The sequence below is a fragment of the Podarcis bocagei genome, assembly GCF_964188305.1.
Source record: "Podarcis bocagei genome assembly, chromosome: 2".
Classification (NCBI taxonomy): Eukaryota; Metazoa; Chordata; class Lepidosauria; order Squamata; family Lacertidae; genus Podarcis; species Podarcis bocagei.
The window spans coordinates 19,653,553-19,671,328 of record NC_138126.1 but is presented as its reverse complement, the minus strand read 5'-3'; the positions used below and the strand labels follow the sequence as shown (position 1 = coordinate 19,671,328).

General features: G+C 42.4%; 2 protein-coding genes across 2 annotated transcripts in view; both read right to left on the bottom strand.

Moving 5' to 3' along the window:
• LOC308581097 (C-type lectin domain family 2 member D-like) overlaps positions 1–17,776 on the bottom strand; it is a 68,575-nt gene that overhangs the window by 28,670 nt on the left and 22,129 nt on the right. The window lies entirely within an intron of this gene.
• On the bottom strand, positions 222–13,973 carry LOC308581116 (killer cell lectin-like receptor subfamily F member 1). Its single transcript, XM_081183604.1, has 6 exons — positions 13,650–13,973; positions 9,177–9,275; positions 5,541–5,690; positions 3,967–4,121; positions 1,720–1,823; positions 222–773 (listed from the first exon to the last, which is right to left on the bottom strand). The coding sequence occupies exons 1-6, from the start codon at positions 13,732–13,734 to the stop codon at positions 653–655; spliced, it is 714 nt and encodes a 237-aa protein (XP_081039730.1). The 5' UTR covers positions 13,735–13,973; the 3' UTR covers positions 222–652.

Here is a 17,776-nt window from a genome sequence, read left to right as displayed (position 1 = left end):
TAACAATCTCCTTTCCCTTCCTCCCCCACAAAAAACACCCTGTGAGGTGAGTGAGGCTGAGGGACTTCAAAGAAGTGTGACTGGTCCAAGGTCACCCAGCAGCTGCATGTGGAGGAGCGGGGAAGCGAACCCAGTTCACCAGATTACGAGACTACCACTCTTAACCACTACATCACACTGGTACGACTATATTATTTATTTATTTATTTATACATACATACATACATACATACCCTGCCTTTTCCCCTGACAGGGACTCGAGATGGCTTACAGAGAAAAAGAAGAACAGCTAAAAACAAATAAGAAAAACAACAATTTAAAACAAACAAACAAACAAACACTGATAGAATTAAAATTACATATATACATATATTTAATCTATTAAAACCATACAAATGATCACAATGAAAACAGCATGGCACCCGCCCTTTCGTTAGAAGCAGTCAGTTCTCCAGAGCCTGTTGGAACAAGAAAGTCTTCACCTGCCAGTGGGACGAGAACACGAAGGGAGCCAGTCTGGCTTCTCTGGGGAGGGAGTTCCAAAGTCTGGGAGCAGCCGCCAAGAAGGTCCTTGAGGGGTTTTTTAGGACAGAGAACAAGATGTCTAAAGGAGACTGTGTTGCTAATTACGAATGGGGACACATGAAGATGCTCAAAGGAGTACAGATCCCTTCTGACAAATCCAGTGAAGCTGTGTGGTGCATAGCTCGGGATAGATTCCATCGTCATAAAGGACACCACAGCTGCCTTCTTCAGGCTGCATTGCTGGAAATCTGTGGCGAGAAGGAATGAAACAGCAGTCAGTGTATGTATACAGTGGACGCTTGGGTTGTGAACATGATCCATGCAGGATGCACATTCGCATCCTGGGTCTGCGTGTCTGCACATGGATGGGTTGCGATTTGGCACTTCGGTGCATTGGCAAAGTGCGATTTAGTGCTTCTGCGCACGCGCGACCACCGAAACCCAGAGGTAACCCGTTCCGGTACTTCTGGGTTTCGACGGTCTGCAACCCAAAAAAACGCAACCTGAAGCGGCTGTAAACCGAGGTATGACTGTACAGTCGCATTTCAGGTTAAGTACTTAATTCGTTCCGGAGGTCCGTACTTGACCTGAAACTGTTCTTAACCCGAAGCACCACTTTAGCTAATGGGGCCTCCCACTGCCGCTGTGCCACCAGAGCACGATTTCTGTTCTCATCCTGAAGCAAAGTTCTTAACCCGAGGTACTATTTCTGGGTTAGTGGAGTCTGTAACCTGAAGCGTATGTAACCTGAAGCGGCTGTAACCTGAGGTATGACTGTACATTGAAATTCCTCAGTATGCCCTGAAGGTCTTGCTGAAGCTAAGCAGGTCAAGGTCTGGTCAATACCTGGACGAATGACTGCCTGGGAACCCCATGTGATGGAGGAATGGCATCTTCCATGATGGAAGAAAGATGGAACAGAAATATAAGACAATGAAAAAAAATGAAAGTGTTGAACAAGGTAACCCCACTGGATTCAACAGGGCTGATGTATCAGGAGGCAATTTTGGACTGGGCTCTTACTCTTTCAGGTGTATGCTTTGTGTAGAAAGATGAGCAGAGCTACAATACCTTTAAGAAGTGTATAGACATGGTAACCTCTACAGTTTTCCTTTTCATAGCTCTTCTTGCAAGTTCATCATGCAAAACTACTGATTTCCACAATTTTCCCTACACGGGTGTTTCAGTACTCACAATTTCTCCTTTAACAAAGAGCCGTTGATCCAGACCCATTTCTTCTTTGGCGATGACATGATAAGTCCAATCCATACTGCTTTCCCATTTTTCTGGATGAATTCCTATAAAATATGATTTAATTACATAAACACAGTGTTTTTTTCTTTAAAAATGTTTAGGGGTACTCTCATTTTCCTACTTGTATTGAAATACTGCCCCTAAATGAGGCCAAACTTACACTCACAAAATGTTTAGGGGTATGCGTCCCCCTGCGTACCCCCCCAGAAAAACACACTGCATAAACAGGATGTGGACCCGAGGCAAAGAACTTACTGTGTGGTGGACGGGGAGCTGGGGAATAGGTCTTAGCACATAGCTTTGTGGCTGAGTGGTTCTCAGATCCAGGGAATAGACCAGGGACGCGGTTGGCGCTGTGGGTTAAACCACTGAGCCTAGGACTTGCTGATCAAAAGGTTGGAGGTTTGAATCCCCGCGACGGGGTGAGCTCCTGTCCTTCAGTCCCAGCTCCTGCCCACCTAGCAGTTCGAAAGAACGTCAAAGTGCAAGTAGATAAATAGGTACCGCTTTATAGCGGGAAGGTAAACGGCGTTTCCGTGTGCTGCGCTGGTGCTGGCTTGCCAGATGCAGTTTCGTCACGCTGGCCACGTGACCCGGAAGTGTCTCCGGACAGCGCCGGCTCCCGGCCTCTTGAGCGAGGTGAGCGCGCAACCCTAGAGTCGGTCACGACTGGCCCTGAAAGGGAAGGGGAACCTTTACCTTTACCTTTATGTAGCTTGGAGGTACTACATCTTGAACCACTGTTGTCACTTGAGGTGCAGGTGGCCTCTGTGGCAAGGAGCGCCTTTTAATCAGCTTTGGCTGGTAAGTCAGCAGTGGCTAATGGGTCAGATTCAACTAAAGAGTTGTGGGATATATGGCCACTGAAGCAGTCAAATGCAACATTTCCTGTTACCTAGAGTGGATAGGTACACAGGGGAACGTTGCTCCAGACAGGGAGGACTTCCTGTCATACCTGCTCTGGAGCCTCCTCCCCCTGTGTGTGACCAGGTAGATGGGCGTGACCCTAGCAGACCATACAAAAGGTTTAGCCAGACAGCCATCTTCCCCTTTTCCATTTTCTCCTTTCGGACTCCTCTTCTGGCTCTTACAGGGCTCATCCTTACAGAGGATGGAAGCCACAAGGTAGAAAGTCAGAGGCCTAGCTCAGACGTCTTTGCTCTCCAAATACTGCTATGACCTGAATGTAAGTGAACTTTACTCTTATTTTTAAAGATGACTGTTGTGTTATTATTATTTTAGGAGGGGAAACTTACCAGGAACATTCTAGACTGGACAAGCCAGATTGGATCGCTTAACTTAAATGAATCCATCAACTTGCTTCCAGCAATGTGCAAGGAAATGTGCTCTGCTGCTTACTCACTAGTGTGAGTGAGGAAGGACAATACAGTGGTACCTCGGGTTAAGAACGTAATTCGTTCTGGAGGTCCATTCTTAACCTGAAACTGTTCTTAACCTGAGGTACCACTTTAGCTAATGGGGCCTCCCGCTGCTGCCTTGCAATTTCTGTTCTCATCCTGAAGCAAAGTTCTTAACCCGAGGTACTATTTCTGGGTTAGCGGAGACTGTAACCTGAAGCGTCTGTAACCCGAGGTACCACTGTATTTAATCAATACATCCTCTCCTACTTTCCTCAAGATTCCCACAATAACTGCATTAGTAGTTGTCAGTGCAATGACTCCTGCTTCCTCCCCCAAATTGGCTCTGGGGGGGGGGGGTCAGGAGAACCCCAGAACAGCACATGGGGGGGGGGGAGAAGACGAGATAGTTCCATCAGGCAAGCAAAGATGCTTGCTCTGATGGAGCGATTTCCTTAGCAATACTTTTAATCTTTCCCCATCTAAGGTAGCTAGCTACATGCACTGCCGTTCATGCATTGATAACCTCCTGACTAGATTACTTGCAAGGTTCTGGTTGGCCACTGTGGGAACGGACTGCTAGACTTAGATGAGCCTTTGGCCTGATCACCTGGGTTCCTCTTATGACGTGTAATCACATGAACAGATGGATCTCCCCATACGTACTTCAGTGCCCCTTCGAAACTACGGTGTAGTGTATACTAATTTTGACAGTAATCCTTCACATTGCTGGTTTACGCACTAATAAGGGCGAAAGAGTAAACATTCTGTAACAGAGTTAAAAGTGTGAAAGAGTAAAAATTCCTTGTCTGGATTGAATATTTTGTACCTTTTCCTCCTGATCATCAATTATTAGTAGGTGAGACTTCTTAGCTATACAGTCTTCCTTGCTCTTCTCCCAGGACTGAATTGTTCTAGAAAACCAGTAGCATTTATTGTTGTGCAGACGCCACTGCATGGGGCACAGGTGGCAGCTTCCATCCCCTAAGAAGAAAAATTCCCATTGTTTTTAATTTGGATTTATACCTCACACAATCTGTACTTTTCAGGCGAGTCTTTCATCATTCAGCTTCATGAGCGCTCTCGCAGCAGATCTCTCGCAGCAGTTTGCAGAACGATGTTATTTGCATATTATTGATTATTAGCTGGAGAATAACAGAAGTCCTGGTGGTTTTAGTTGTAAATGTATGGTATTCTGTCAGTTTCAAAGAACTGAAGCTCAGCAAACAGAATGTGGCACAGGGCAAGCCAAACTCATTTTCCCCGTGTTAAGTTCAATTCTCTACGTTTTCAAATCAGTTTGTGATTTGCTTCACTATCAGCAGTGGAGAGATGGGTGGAGAAGGCCTTATGCACCAGTCTAGTGACCTCTCCTTCCCCGTTATAAACACTAGGGGGTTAGGATTGCGCCCATAGTGCCTGTGACTCTAGAACAGCGGTTCTCAACCTGTGTGTCCCCAGATGTTGTTGGACTACAACTCCCATCATCCCTGAACTCTGGCCTTGCTAGCTAGAGGTGATGGGAGTTGTAGTCCAACAACATCTGGGGACCCACAGGTTGAGAAAGGCTGCTCTAGAACAAATGCAGAGAAACTGAAAACTCATCAAATGAGATTGTGGGAAGTTTATTCTTAGTACAAATGCCAGGTTCCCCCCTTTCCCTCAGTCTAACGCAGAATATAAATCCTTTGGGCAGGAAAAGGTGTTAATCTTACATTGTTTACTATGTGTGTTTCAGGCGGTCGGATCCATAAGTGCAGCAGATCCAGCATCCAAGGATACATTGCCCACTACTGTTGCCACCGTGGTGTCAACAATGACTGTGGCGCAATCATTGGAGGCTGGATTTCATGGCTCCTCAGTGTCACACTGCAATGGCCCCTCTACAGCTGCCTCTTGACAAATAGGACGCAATACTAGTCTTCCCCACTGGAAGGAAATGGCAGGGGCTGCCCTCTGGGGTCTTCTAATCTGTACCTGCACCCAGCGTGATTCAGAGGGTTTCCCTCCCCCTCCCCATGATAGCCTTTGATTCCCACTTCACCTCTCAGGGAAGGTTGATTTGATTCTTTCCCTTGTTCCCAAAATAGATCTTCAAACACCCCTTCTTCCCTGGTGGGGAAGGCGCCATTTTGTGGTTTGTCTCAGGTGCCAAAATGTCTTGGGCCGGCCCTACCAAATGTTAAAATAATAGAAACAATCTCCAGCGCATTAAGCCCATAACTTACTCGCATTTAACATGTTCAGCTGTCCAAAGCTGCATTTTCCGGAGCTGAGCACTAGGTGTCGCTATACATTTAGAATATTTTTTATTTTTTTTAGTAATGACAGTTTATTTCGAAAGCGTAGCAGAGGCAGATCAAAGGCATAAGCATGTCGCAGTAACTTAGGAAATGAATTTACCCGTCTCACACAATTTTTCTTTCAGAGTAGACCTGAAATCCTCTGACGCTTTGTTTCCTTCACATCCTGCAGGGCAGTACTGAGTTGTGTTTGGAGACCATTCAGATGCTTTGACCTGTTTTTCACGATCCTGTGGAGTTTTATTTATAACTGGGGAGGAGAAAGATTTAGGCAGATTTTTTTTTACTATGTTGTAAGTTTAAAGCTTGATAGTACTGCTAGCTGATGAGCAGCCTCCACAGCGCCCTCTACTCTGGGGTCCTTTAGGTGTCTTGAACTACAACTCCCAGCAGCCTCAGCCAGCATGGCCCTGATGGGAGTTTTAGTCCAAAAGATAGAGGGCACCAGGTTGGGTGACGCTGCTCTGCTGAGTTCCACAGGGATTCGTAAAGATGCTTTGCAAATACCAAGCTGTCCTTCCAAAGTCAGCAAGGGGCCAAGATATTTTATATTTTTATTTATTTCAGAATCATTATGCTTTCAAAGCAGCTCTGTAAAATGAGCAAATCACCCATGTAAAATAACAATAATTTGTTTTAAAAAATCACAATAAAGCAAAGCAGCATAAAATAAAATTCAAAACTTAAAAGCAATGTTTTTTCCTGTTGTAAGTTTAATTAATTTATTACAGTTTTCCAAAAATCATTATGTTATAGCGAGACCCAAAAAAATATAAAGCACTTTCTGATTTGGTGCTCTGCACCTCCACCATATCTAAACTGTGCTGCTGTATATATGATTAAGTAAGGGGTCAGCAAACTTTTTAGCAGGGGACCAGGTCCACTGTGTCCCTCAGATCTTGTGGGGGGCCGGACTATATTTTGGAGGGAAAAAAGAACAAATTCCTATGCCCCAGAAATTACCCAGAGATGCATTTTAAATAAAAGCACACATTCTACTCATGTAAAAACATGCTGATTCCTGGACCGTCCGCGGGCCGGATTTAGAAGGCGATTGGGCCTGATCCGGCCCCCCGGGCCTTAGTTTGCCTACCCATGGATTAAGTGATACAGGTCTCAGGTACCACTGGAATACTAATCTGTATATCTTTATTTTAAATTGGTGCACAGATTCTGCTGTAGGATATGTGGGTGCATCCATGTCTACTTCTTCTGAGACATTTCCCCCCTCAGTTCTTTGTCACAATTACATGGGTATGAATTCTTAGATATGTCCACGCTCCTAATTCTGCTATATATCTAACTAAGAAGTTGTTGCTTCTGTTTGTTTATCACGAGGTTTTCAAATTGGTTTATCTCTCTTAAATGGCCATGTTTCCTTAGCAGACCATAGTCAACATCATGGGTAGGCAAACTAAGGCCTGGGGGGCTGGATCCGGCCCAATCGCCTTCTAAATCTACATGAGTAGAATGTGTGTTTTTATTTAAAATGCATCTCTGGGTTATTTGTGGGGCATAGGAATTCGTTCATCACCCCCCCAAAAAAAAATATAGTCCGGCCCCACCGCAAGGTCTGAGGGACAGTGGACTGGCCCCCTGCTGAAAATGTTTGCTGACCCCTGGTCAACATGGCTAGCTTGAAAATACAGTGGACGCTTGGGTTGTGAGTATGATCCATGCGGGAGGTGCGTTCTCAACCCGCAGCGTCTGCAACCCACAGCACCGCGTCTGCGCATGCGCGGGTTGCGATTTGGCACTTCTGCACATGCGCAAAGTGCAATTTAGCACTTCTGCGCATGCGCCGAAACCCAGAAGTAACCCGTTCTGGTACTTCCAGGTTTCGGCATGCCCATAACCCGAAAACGCGCAACCTGAAGCGCCTGTAATCCAAGGTATGACTGTACTGAAAGAAGAAGGATGCTTTTGCCTCAGTTAGAATCACAGAATTGTAGAGTCTGAATAGGCCACAAGGGTTATGTTTATTGCCTCACATTTCCATACATGCATGTTTATAATTTAAACACAAGGCAGTGTTAATTTCCAAAACCAATAATTTATCGGCTGAACCCATAAATGCAACAGCTCTACTTCACGCAGTGAAAATTCCCAGGGGTCAAATATTTCATGCCATAGCAAAAATATTTCCTGCTTAAGTTTGAAGGATGGACTATGCTGCACTGCTGAAGATCATGGTGACTCTACACCAGGCTATTCTGTGCTCACCCATTTAGCTTATGTTAACATCAAAATATGCTTGTAGGTTTCAGGCAGGTGTCATTCCCAGGCCTTCTACCTGGAATGCTGGGAACTGAAAACCTGGATCTTCTGCATGCAAAACCAATGCTATGGTCGTTCTCTGCGAAGCAAGTACTGCCAGTTCTGAAATTACTCAAGTTTGCAGAAACATTCTTGTTGGTCATATTTTTACTCCTTTCTTTTTTTAAAAAAAGAATGAAAATTCAAATAAGAACATTATCCGTTGTTCTAAAAAGCATATCTCCAGGGCAGTAGGGGTAGCGGAAAAACAACCTCTTAAGCTTCAAGCTTTAAGCAGTGAGTGAACTGAGTGACAGTTTTCCCCTCTGACTGTTTCCCCACTCAAAATTGCCTTCACTGGCTGCTTTCCCCTTATATGGGAAGAGACTTAAAAGGGGAAGCAGCTGGAGGGAGGGTAATTTAAGAAGTAAGAAACAAGGAGAAAAGGTTAAGCAATTTCCTGCTCCCACCTGCCTTCACCCAAAACACAGGTTGTATGCACGTGGTTGCGGGCTCCCATGGCTGGCTTTCTTAAAAAGAACTTTGGGACAGATTATCTATCTATCATCCATCTGTCTATATCTATCATCTATATCTATCTATCATCTATCTATCTACCATCTATCTATCTATCTATCATCTATCTATCTATCTATCTATATCTATATCTATCTAATCTAATCTATCATTTTTTCTCTGTCTGTCTGTCTGTCTGTGTCTGTGTCTGTGTCATATCTATCTATCTATCTATCTATCTATCTATCTATCTATCTATCTATCATCTATCTCTATCATCTATCGATATCTATCTATCTATCTATCTATCATCTATCTATATCTATCATTTATTTATATCTATCATCTATCTATCCATCATCTATCTCTCTATCTGGGTGCAATGTGTAGGTTCTTTGTGGACCTCCCAGTGTGGGCCAGTGTGGTGTAGTGGTTAAGAGCAGTGGACTCATAATCTGGTGAACTGGGTTCGCTTCCCCGCTCCTCCACATGCAGCTGCTGGGTGACCTTGGGCCAGTCACACTTCTCTGAAGTCTCTCAGCCTCACTCACCTCACAGAGTCTTTGTTGTGGGGGAGGAAGGGAAAGGAGAATGTTAGCCGCTTTGAGACTCCTTCGGGTAGTGATAAAGCAGGGTATCAAATCCAAACTCTTCTTCTTCTTCCCTATTACACTACTTTAATCTATAATCCTATCGTTTTAAAGCTCAGGCAGATTAGTATGGGTTACTGTGCTCTTTGTTGTTTGATTCTACCTCTTGCCTCTGCTAGACAAAATGAGCAACTTAATTAGGAGTGCCAGCCTGGCCCTGCAACCGTGGGGGCCCACGCAGCATGCATGGCCTTGGCACCGAAATTTGTGGGTGCCTGGCACCTTCATGAGGAATTTTGTGGGTGCCTGGGCACCCAGGGCCCCAGGGAAGTTCATTATTAAGTCTTGTGCAAATCTCACGTTATGATACTTACCCCAAACTCCCATCACTATCACTGCCGCCACCAGGACGATGTTTCCAGCCCATCCAACCTGCAGCATAATTCCATGCCAGCGTGGGCACAGTTGGTGTTCTGCAAAAACACAGGTGAAAAGATTGGGGATAATGTTCCAAGGCAGCCCTGTGTTCAGCTTTTAACTCTGCATTGCAGGGCCTTGATGGAGAATTCTGCTATGAAATAGGGACATAAGGAAGTGCCTTGCATCAGCTCAGACTGTTACTCCATCTAGCTCAGTATTGTCTGTCTAGTTATGACTCTCCAGGGCTTCAGGTAGGGGTCTTATCTGGCCAGAGAATGAACCAGGGGCTCTTTGCCTGCAAGGCATCTCTGCCTCCAATAGTGAATTTAACTGGTGAGAAGGAATGGAGCCAAAATGAGACCACTAAGAACTGGGTGTGCACCTGTGATAATTTATTGAATTATAGAGGATCAAATGGCTGCTTAGCCCAGCCTTCAACAGTTACCAGTGGATTGAACTGTGCCCAGAATCCTTTAGCTGAATGCTAAAATGTGCTGTACTCTCTACTGCCTAAACTAGGGCTAGCCCAAGACATTTTGGCAATAATTAAAATGATGGCAAATTAAACAACTAGCAATTTGCTACCCTTTCTTTCCAGGCAAAAATCAACTACTTGAGGTGCCTAAGGGCAGGACTAGCCCTTGAGTACTATAATTCAGAACAAAAATGAGATACATTTTCTCGATTAGGGTCACAACCGGAGGCCCACACTTTGGGGGTGTTGCTGTTCCTTTTTATAACAGTTATTTACCACATTAGAGGCAAATGAGTCCTGCTGCAAATGTTGACAAGTCGCTTCTGAAGCTTTGCAAAGTGTCAAAAAACAAACAAACAGCTTTTGCAGTGCAGTGCAATACAAATAACTGGTAACTGGTGGGAGCGGATGGGGGGGGGGAGCAATGGAAAAAGCAGAATTCTATGTGCCAAAATCTGCATTTTATTTTATTCTTAAGAATAGTCATGAATTGCTAATTGTATTGTGCTGCGTGCAGTGAAATTACCAAAGCACCATGAAATTGTAAAATCATAAAATACTGAACAAATGACCAATGTTGAAAAAAATTCAAATCTCTAAAAAAGCTTGCTGAAACAGAAAAGTTTTCAGCAGGTGATGAAATACTGCAGTTGTTAGTGGCCAATTGTAGCAGTGTTCCAAAAGACTGGTGCCGCAACATTAAAAGCCTTAGTAGTTCATGTAGACACTAATGAATAAGATACAGTATATCTGTGGGGGAAATCAAGAGGGCTATTCTAGATGATCACAGTGATCTGGCCAGTGAATAAAGTACAAGGCAGCCCTCCAGCTAACCTTGTCCTGGCCTTTTAGTTCTTTATACACTAACACGGGGATTCTCAAATGTGTTGCTCCCAGGCCCTTGAAATGACTGAAAGTGACTCAGGCTCAGCAATCACAAAATGGCGTTGCAGGGACAGAGCTGGTCACAAAATGGCGGCGGATGTAGGCCGAGTTTCACATAACCAGATGGAAATTACATACACCACTCCATTGTTGGAAATTGTTAAATTCTTTCTTGTGATAAGGAGTTCTATGCATAGCTCAGCTTTCCTCAGGTTAAATAGAGGCATTTGCTCTGGAGGGAATGTGATTCAGCCTGCCAGTTTTAGGAGAACTTGCTGATTTAGAAGGATCTGAAATGGAAAAAGGATTTTTATTTTCAATTTCTCCCTTCCTACGCCCACATGTCTATCAAAGTATTTTCACTCGTCTCCTGAAATTTCTCCCTCCCTTCTCTTTTCACACTTAACTTGTATCTTACTCCACCACCACACCCAAACTTCTAGTTTCTTCCATCCATCCTCCCTTGCCCTTTTATCTTCATTTCTTCCTCCTGTAACAACTTTCCTCACTTCTCTTCTGTTTCCAGCTGATTTATTGATGATGATGATGATGATGATGATATCAAATATTAACATCTTCCCCTAGTTTTATTCAACATCTCCTCTGGACCTTTTCCTTCAGAGGAAGGAGACCTTTCCCCCCATCCCTGACCCTCCACCAACTTCTCTGGCTCCCACCCTCCTTTACTTAGCATCCAAGGAGTTGCTGGTGCTGGCATTGCTCCAACAAAAAGGCTGTGGGATGGCTAGGAAGTTGAACAGCTTGAGGAGGCCCTGAAGGGTAGGCCATGGCACTGTGACACACCTGAAAATGGCCCAAGGCCCACATGTAGCTTCCAGCCCACCAGAAATGCTGTAATATCTCAAATGAAGTCCTTTAAAATTACTTCGTTCCTGACAGGAATTAGGAACTTTTCTTTCTTCAGGGAGAAAGAAAAGGTTCTTCGTTCATGTCAGCTTTCCTAGAGTTGCTGGTTCTCTCAACTGCCGTCTCACTTTGAGGATGCCCTAGATTACTCTCTAGGTCTCAATTTCCTGTGGGTAAATGTAGCGTCCAACCTGCACTTTGAGAAACAGCTCGTTCCTTCCAGTGTGTGGGTTTGTTTGGTCTGCATGCTTCAGAAAAAGGGAAGCTGGAGGAAGTGAAGTGAAACATCCTTTTGTTGTTATGATGAGGACAGAGGCGTAGAAAAGTAGAAGTGGAGATAAGCGATGCCAAAATGAGCAGACTGTCTTCTCTGTGGCAAGTCTCAGGTTGTGGTCTGAGGGACAATTGACAGGGCAACCATGCTAAGGAAGACTGGGTCTGAAAGGAGAACACTTGGGATGTCTGCACACACCACCTCGAGTTGCACAAGAATTACAAAAATGAAACAAATATGTAGGCCATAAACTAACGACTAGTGCAGCGGGTGGTCAGGCAACAGGCTCACACCTTTGAACTGTGCCTCGGCCAGGACATTGGGTGCAGCATCTATAGAAGTGTTTTTTTCTTTACTAGCCTGGGGGAAGGAGTGTGAAATGTTGCAGAAGAAGCAACAAGCAAAGACCCATCTATGTGCACGCTTCATGCTACATGCATGCTTTGAATTTGAATAAGAGCATATTATAACATATTATTTTCCAAGCTAACCAGCATATCTAATTTTATTTGCATTGTTCTCAATTTGCCATCCTTTAAAAAAAAATCTTACTTACAATTTTCATTTATATACGTTACAATAGTTCAACAATAATTCTAACATATCAAACCTCGGCTACCTTCCCTCTCTTTCTGTGGTTCCTTACATTTATTTTCATCATTTCCTGCATACTCCAAATTATCTTCACTTATTATTTTATTCTCATATATATATCCTATATATATATACTTTTAAAAAGCAACAACTGCAGGTATTTAAAATAATCCTGCTCATGTCTTAATGTCTGATTACAATTTATTTGTAAATATTCACTGAACTATTTCCATTGCTTTATAAAATTCTTTAAAATAACACATTTGTAAAAAACAAACCCAGAAGCTTTTCTTTTGGGAATTATAGGATTAGATCTACCTAAACAGTACAGAAATTTATTTATGTATGCAACTATAGCTGCAAGAACATAATTTGCCCTCAAATGAAAAGAAGTCTAGAAGAGAAAAGACTGGCTACAGAAATTAATGGACTATGCAGAAATGACAAAACTCACCGGAATAATAAGAAATCAAGACAACAAACTTGTTATAAAAGAACAAATGACATCCTTGGTCCTGTTTCTGCTTTTTTGTTATTTTTTTTTCGGGGGGTACAAAATAACAAATACCACATGGAAGGAAATTGTGCTGAGAATCATAGAGGCATTACTGGGTACATAAATGCACTTGTTGATGATCAGAAATAACTCCAGGTTTCTTTACAAGGAATAAATTGAATATTGAAACATTTCTGCTCTCATCAAGTTTAAAAACATGCAGCCAGATCTTGATTTCATTTGTATGTGAACTTCAAATGACAACTCCCTCTCCCTATACCTAATTCAGAGACCCTTCACACTGATCATTTAAAAGTCTACTTTAACTTTGAGGGTTGCTTCCAACCATTTATTTATTTTTAATGAAAATTCATCTGCATTTACTTCAGATTTCTCCCACATGCAGTTTTCATGTATACACATTTTTGCAAGCGATTTCCTCTGAATTTTTGTATATTATTAAAATGATATAAAAATTTATAGTTCATATATTATTTATAGACACCAGCATATGCATATTTTGTGGCATTGCAAAATTCAAACACAAGTGCGAATTTTGAAATACAGTTTTGTTTTGTTTCGAATAGTGCAATTTTGGTTGTTTCTCATGAAAATGCAAACAAAACTGAAATTATTCCCCATCCATAGGTGCCATGCACCCTTCTGTATTTCTGTCTCGTTATTCAAACAAAAATCCTGCTTATAAAGGGACAAACGAATTTTCTACAAACAGAATAAATCTAAAGGAAAAGGAAAATCATGTCCGTCTGTCAACCGATACATTACAGTGGAATCAGACAAAAACTGGAAGATACGAAGGGGTCTGAACTGAGTACCTTGTTTCTGAGCCCCAGCAGCAGTTCCTGATGCAGCCCTCCTAGACTGGAAGTTCAAAGCAGTATAACCATCTTCGCCCTCCATTGGCAAGCAGAGGCCGCAGAGAAGCCTCTCAGAGAGCAGGGCTGTCGAAGGAGCACTGGAGGTTTGCTGCTCTAGCCTGAGTTGATGGCCAAAGATCTCTTTCTGGAGCAGCTCTTCTCTTCAACCACAATACCAATCACACATTCGCAGCCTTATTAGGTGGTTAGGGCAGGGGGTGGAGGGCAGGGTTGCTGTTCTTGTTGTAAAAAATGTTTTGTGAGTTGTTCAGTTTCTATTGTTCAGCTTTTAGAATGGAGTTTGCCTTTTTTTTTTTACTGTTTTATTAAATTTGCTGAGTAACATAACGTTATTATATATATTCTATAAAACAAAGAATACAAACAAAATTCATTCATACTACAATGTATAACTACATAGTATTAATATATATGGTTTCTGAAAAAAGGCTCACATAACAAAATCAATTCAAAATACCATCCAGTTTACCTTTCTTTCTTTTTTTCCCTTTTCCCCTCCTCCCTCCTCCCTCCCCCCACCAACCTTCCCCCTCGGTCAGGCCTTCCTTCTTCATATCTGTATCTATGTACACAGTCTGTTCATTCGAGCTTGTATGTTAGGGTTGGCTTCCCCCCTTTCTATCCAGTTCCTGTAAAATGCCCATTTATTTGTGATTCTTTGGCATTTATTTTCCCATCTATCCTCTGCCACTATCTGTGCGAATATTTCTGATTGTACGTATTCATATTCATTTTTCCATATTCCATTTGGCCTTTTCTTTCCATCCCAGAGCAATAATTGCCATTCCAGCTAGAATCATAATCTTGTACAACTCTTGCTTATTACTTTTTACTTTGTTATTTCCCAGTATTCCCGAAAATAACAAATCCCTATTAACTTCTATGTTTATTTGAAATAATCCAGATATTACCTTTATGATCTTTTACCAATACTCCTTAACCAGATTACATTCCCACCACATGTGTGAATATAGTCCTTTTCCCTGACCACAATGCCAGCATTTGGGACTAAACCCTTTCACTATATACACCATTTGTGCCAGAGTTCTATAACATTTTAATAAAAATTTTCTACTTAATTCTTTATACTTTTCTATTTTAATATTGTTTATATTCTTCACCAGTTCTTGGGCTGTGTTTGGATGGATCATACCTTCCTGCTCCCATTTAATCTGAACAATCCTTATCATTCTTTCTTTGTCGCTTATCATCAGTTTATATAACATCCCTGCTATCCCTTTCTCCATTATTTGCCTTTTGTTCAGCACCATATCTATTTTCATTTCTGTCCTCATCGTTTCCTCTGCTCTTTCCGTTTTTATTAAATCATAAAGTCTTTGCACTTTCAGCCAATATTGTTTTCCTAAAAAAACTTTTTTTGTAATTAAATTCCCTTCTTCATTGAACATATCTTTTAATTTATAAAATCCCTGATCCTCTAATTTCTTCCACCAACCCAGTTCCCTTTGACCCTCCTGCATATATTTTAATGGTGCCCACCTTGAGTATGTTGGCATCCATTTTTTATTCCAATTCTTCCAAATTCCTAACGTAGTTTTCCTTGGTCCTATTGTCTTCTTAAAAGCCGTATTAATATCTCTATTAAATATCCCTTCTCTTCTTATTTCTTCATTTATTCACCATGTGATTTCTTTGGCATTTCATTGGATGGCCCCAGTTTCTAGTATTATGAAGAGGCTTTGGGAAACTGATTGCTTCTAATGAAAAGGCTGGTGCTGCGCTATTTTAATTTTTATTAATGCACACACACACACACACACACACACACACACACACAATATATGTACAGTGCTTTTATCTGGGGGGATGCAGGGGAGCACTCCTAAGTATTTTGTGAATTTAAGTTTGGCCTCTTTGAGGGGCAGTATTCAATATGAGTAGGAAAATGACAGTACCCCTTAACCTTTTTTAAGAAAAAAAGGACTCTGTGTGTGTGTGTGACACACACATACACACACAATTGAGGGGGCTAGTGCCCCACAATATGCTCAAGTCAAATGTGCATGCTGCAACATGCTGCCATGTCGCACACACGCCACACAACTTGCATGTGTGGTGCGCACCTGAAGTGCAAACATCCCCGCAGAATATTGAGGGGCCCCAGTCCCCTCCTTGAAAATTTCAAGGGGCCCCTGGCCCCTTGCCCACCCCAATGGTGCCCGTGTGTGTGTGTGTGTGTGTGTGTGTGTGTAGATAGATAGTTTTAATCCTATCAATTCTTAATTGTTTTTAATGATTGCTTTTTCTATGTTTTTAGCAGTTCTTTTTTTAATTATCTATAAGCCACCTTGAGTCCCGCAATGCAGAAAGGTAGGGTTTAAATAAACAAACAAATTAATCAAAGCATTGTTTCTCTGCTTTAAAGAAAGAGTTTATTTATATGGCAAGTTTAGCAAACACAAGTTGAACCTTAAACCATGTGCAGTGTTTAGGAGTTACAGCAGCAGGACAGCAGCTGTGTTACAAGAATTGAAAGTATCTCTTCCCATCAGTGGCGCCTTGAGGGTTTGGCAGAAAATCAAACAGGGCCAACATGTTGACAACTAGAAAACGAAACAAATGTGGAAAGGCAATCAAAGGCGTAACTCTCTGCTCATTGTTTCAACTTTTTATTGTATTGTATCAGAGCAACCAGCCATCACACAATTTCAGGGAACAATGCCCTGGGATCAGTGCTTTTTTCCGGGGGTACGCAGGGGTGCACATACCCCTAATCATTTTGTGAGTCTAAGTGTGGCCTCATTGAGGGGCAATATTTCAATATGCGTAGGAAAATGAGAGTATTCCTAAAAAAATTGTTTTATAGACAAAAAGCACTGCCTGGGATCATTGAGTTTCATATCGGACAACGATCAGGCAAACAAAAAAAGGCATATGAGGAAAGAAGGAAATGAAATCAAATGAATATAAGAGAAAAGAAGCTTTGCAAATGTATTCTTCACTACAGCACCTTTTCAAACCTGCTAACATAGTTTTTGTTTTTCAGAATGGGACACACCTGCCATGATAGGACAGGAGGTGCATTAATTTCTAGTATTTGGGCTTCCTTTTGAATTTTAACAATAACAGCAAAACACACGGAAGACTCAGTACTAGGTCCTATCCAGGGAAAATTGGGAGAATTGTGAGGTTATAATAAAAGTTTCCATTTGCTCCCTTTACCTGGTTGCACTCTGTCCCAACGCCTCACCAAAGGTTTAGGTGAGAGTTCCCCTTTTACAAAGCAAAGCTCTATTTCCCTCAAGGGAGCAGGCAGCTTGCTGTTCAGAATCCGCCAGGAGGAGTCTTGTAAGCATTGCAGTAGAAAAACGTCTCTTCCTCTTTTGAAACCAAGAGATGCCAGTTGATGGAAATATCCTTAGAGGAATTCAGAAGAACAAAGAAGGAGCACAACCCTCGCCTTCACCAGCTTTGCAAACGGACTGCTGCACCCAATTTGGTGCCCAGTATCTAAGAAAGCAATGCAATGGAGTCATTTCTCAGAATAATGAGATCACCTGAGGATCTGCTTGGAACTTTGGAGACAGAAAAGGTATCAACAGAAAAAGTACCAACAGCTGCCATCTAGTGGGAGGTGTGCAGTATTGTGAAAGGAATACACAACAAGCTGACAATTCGCTAGCAGGCTAAGAAGTTTGGTGTATAAAGACCTGCACAGCTTGGGATCAGGATACCTGAAAGATCGTCTCTCCCCTTATATACCCGATTGATCGCTGTGCTCTGTAGGCAAGGGCCTCCGGCTGATATCATCTTATTAGGAATCTGCACAATGCAGGAATCAGGTCTTTAGCATTGTGACAGATACCTTTTTGGAACCCCCTCCCTCTCTGAGTATTTGACAGGTGCTTCCTCTGTTGTCTTTTCAGCTCCTACTGAAGACCTGCCTCTTTCAACAAGTCTTTAAAGCTAGAGCTTTCCCAGTCCGCACTGGAATTACTTTTAACACGCTTTTAAATAAGGCTTTGAATGTGTGTGTGTGTGTGTGTGTGTGTGTGTATCCCCGTTTAGTTGCTTTTGGGGAGGATATCATGGAATCATACAAT

Coding starts and splice junctions, on each gene's coding strand:
- LOC308581116 (XM_081183604.1), bottom strand. CDS start 13,734: ATGGAGGGCGAAGATGGTTATACTGCTTTGAACTTCCAGTCTAGGAGG. Junction 9,276..13,649: donor TGCTGGGGCTCAGAAACAAG/GTACTCAGTTCA, acceptor GTGTTTTTGCAG/AACACCAACTGTGCCCACGC. Junction 1,824..3,966: donor TTGATGATCAGGAGGAAAAG/GTACAAAATATT, acceptor CATATTTTATAG/GAATTCATCCAGAAAAATGG.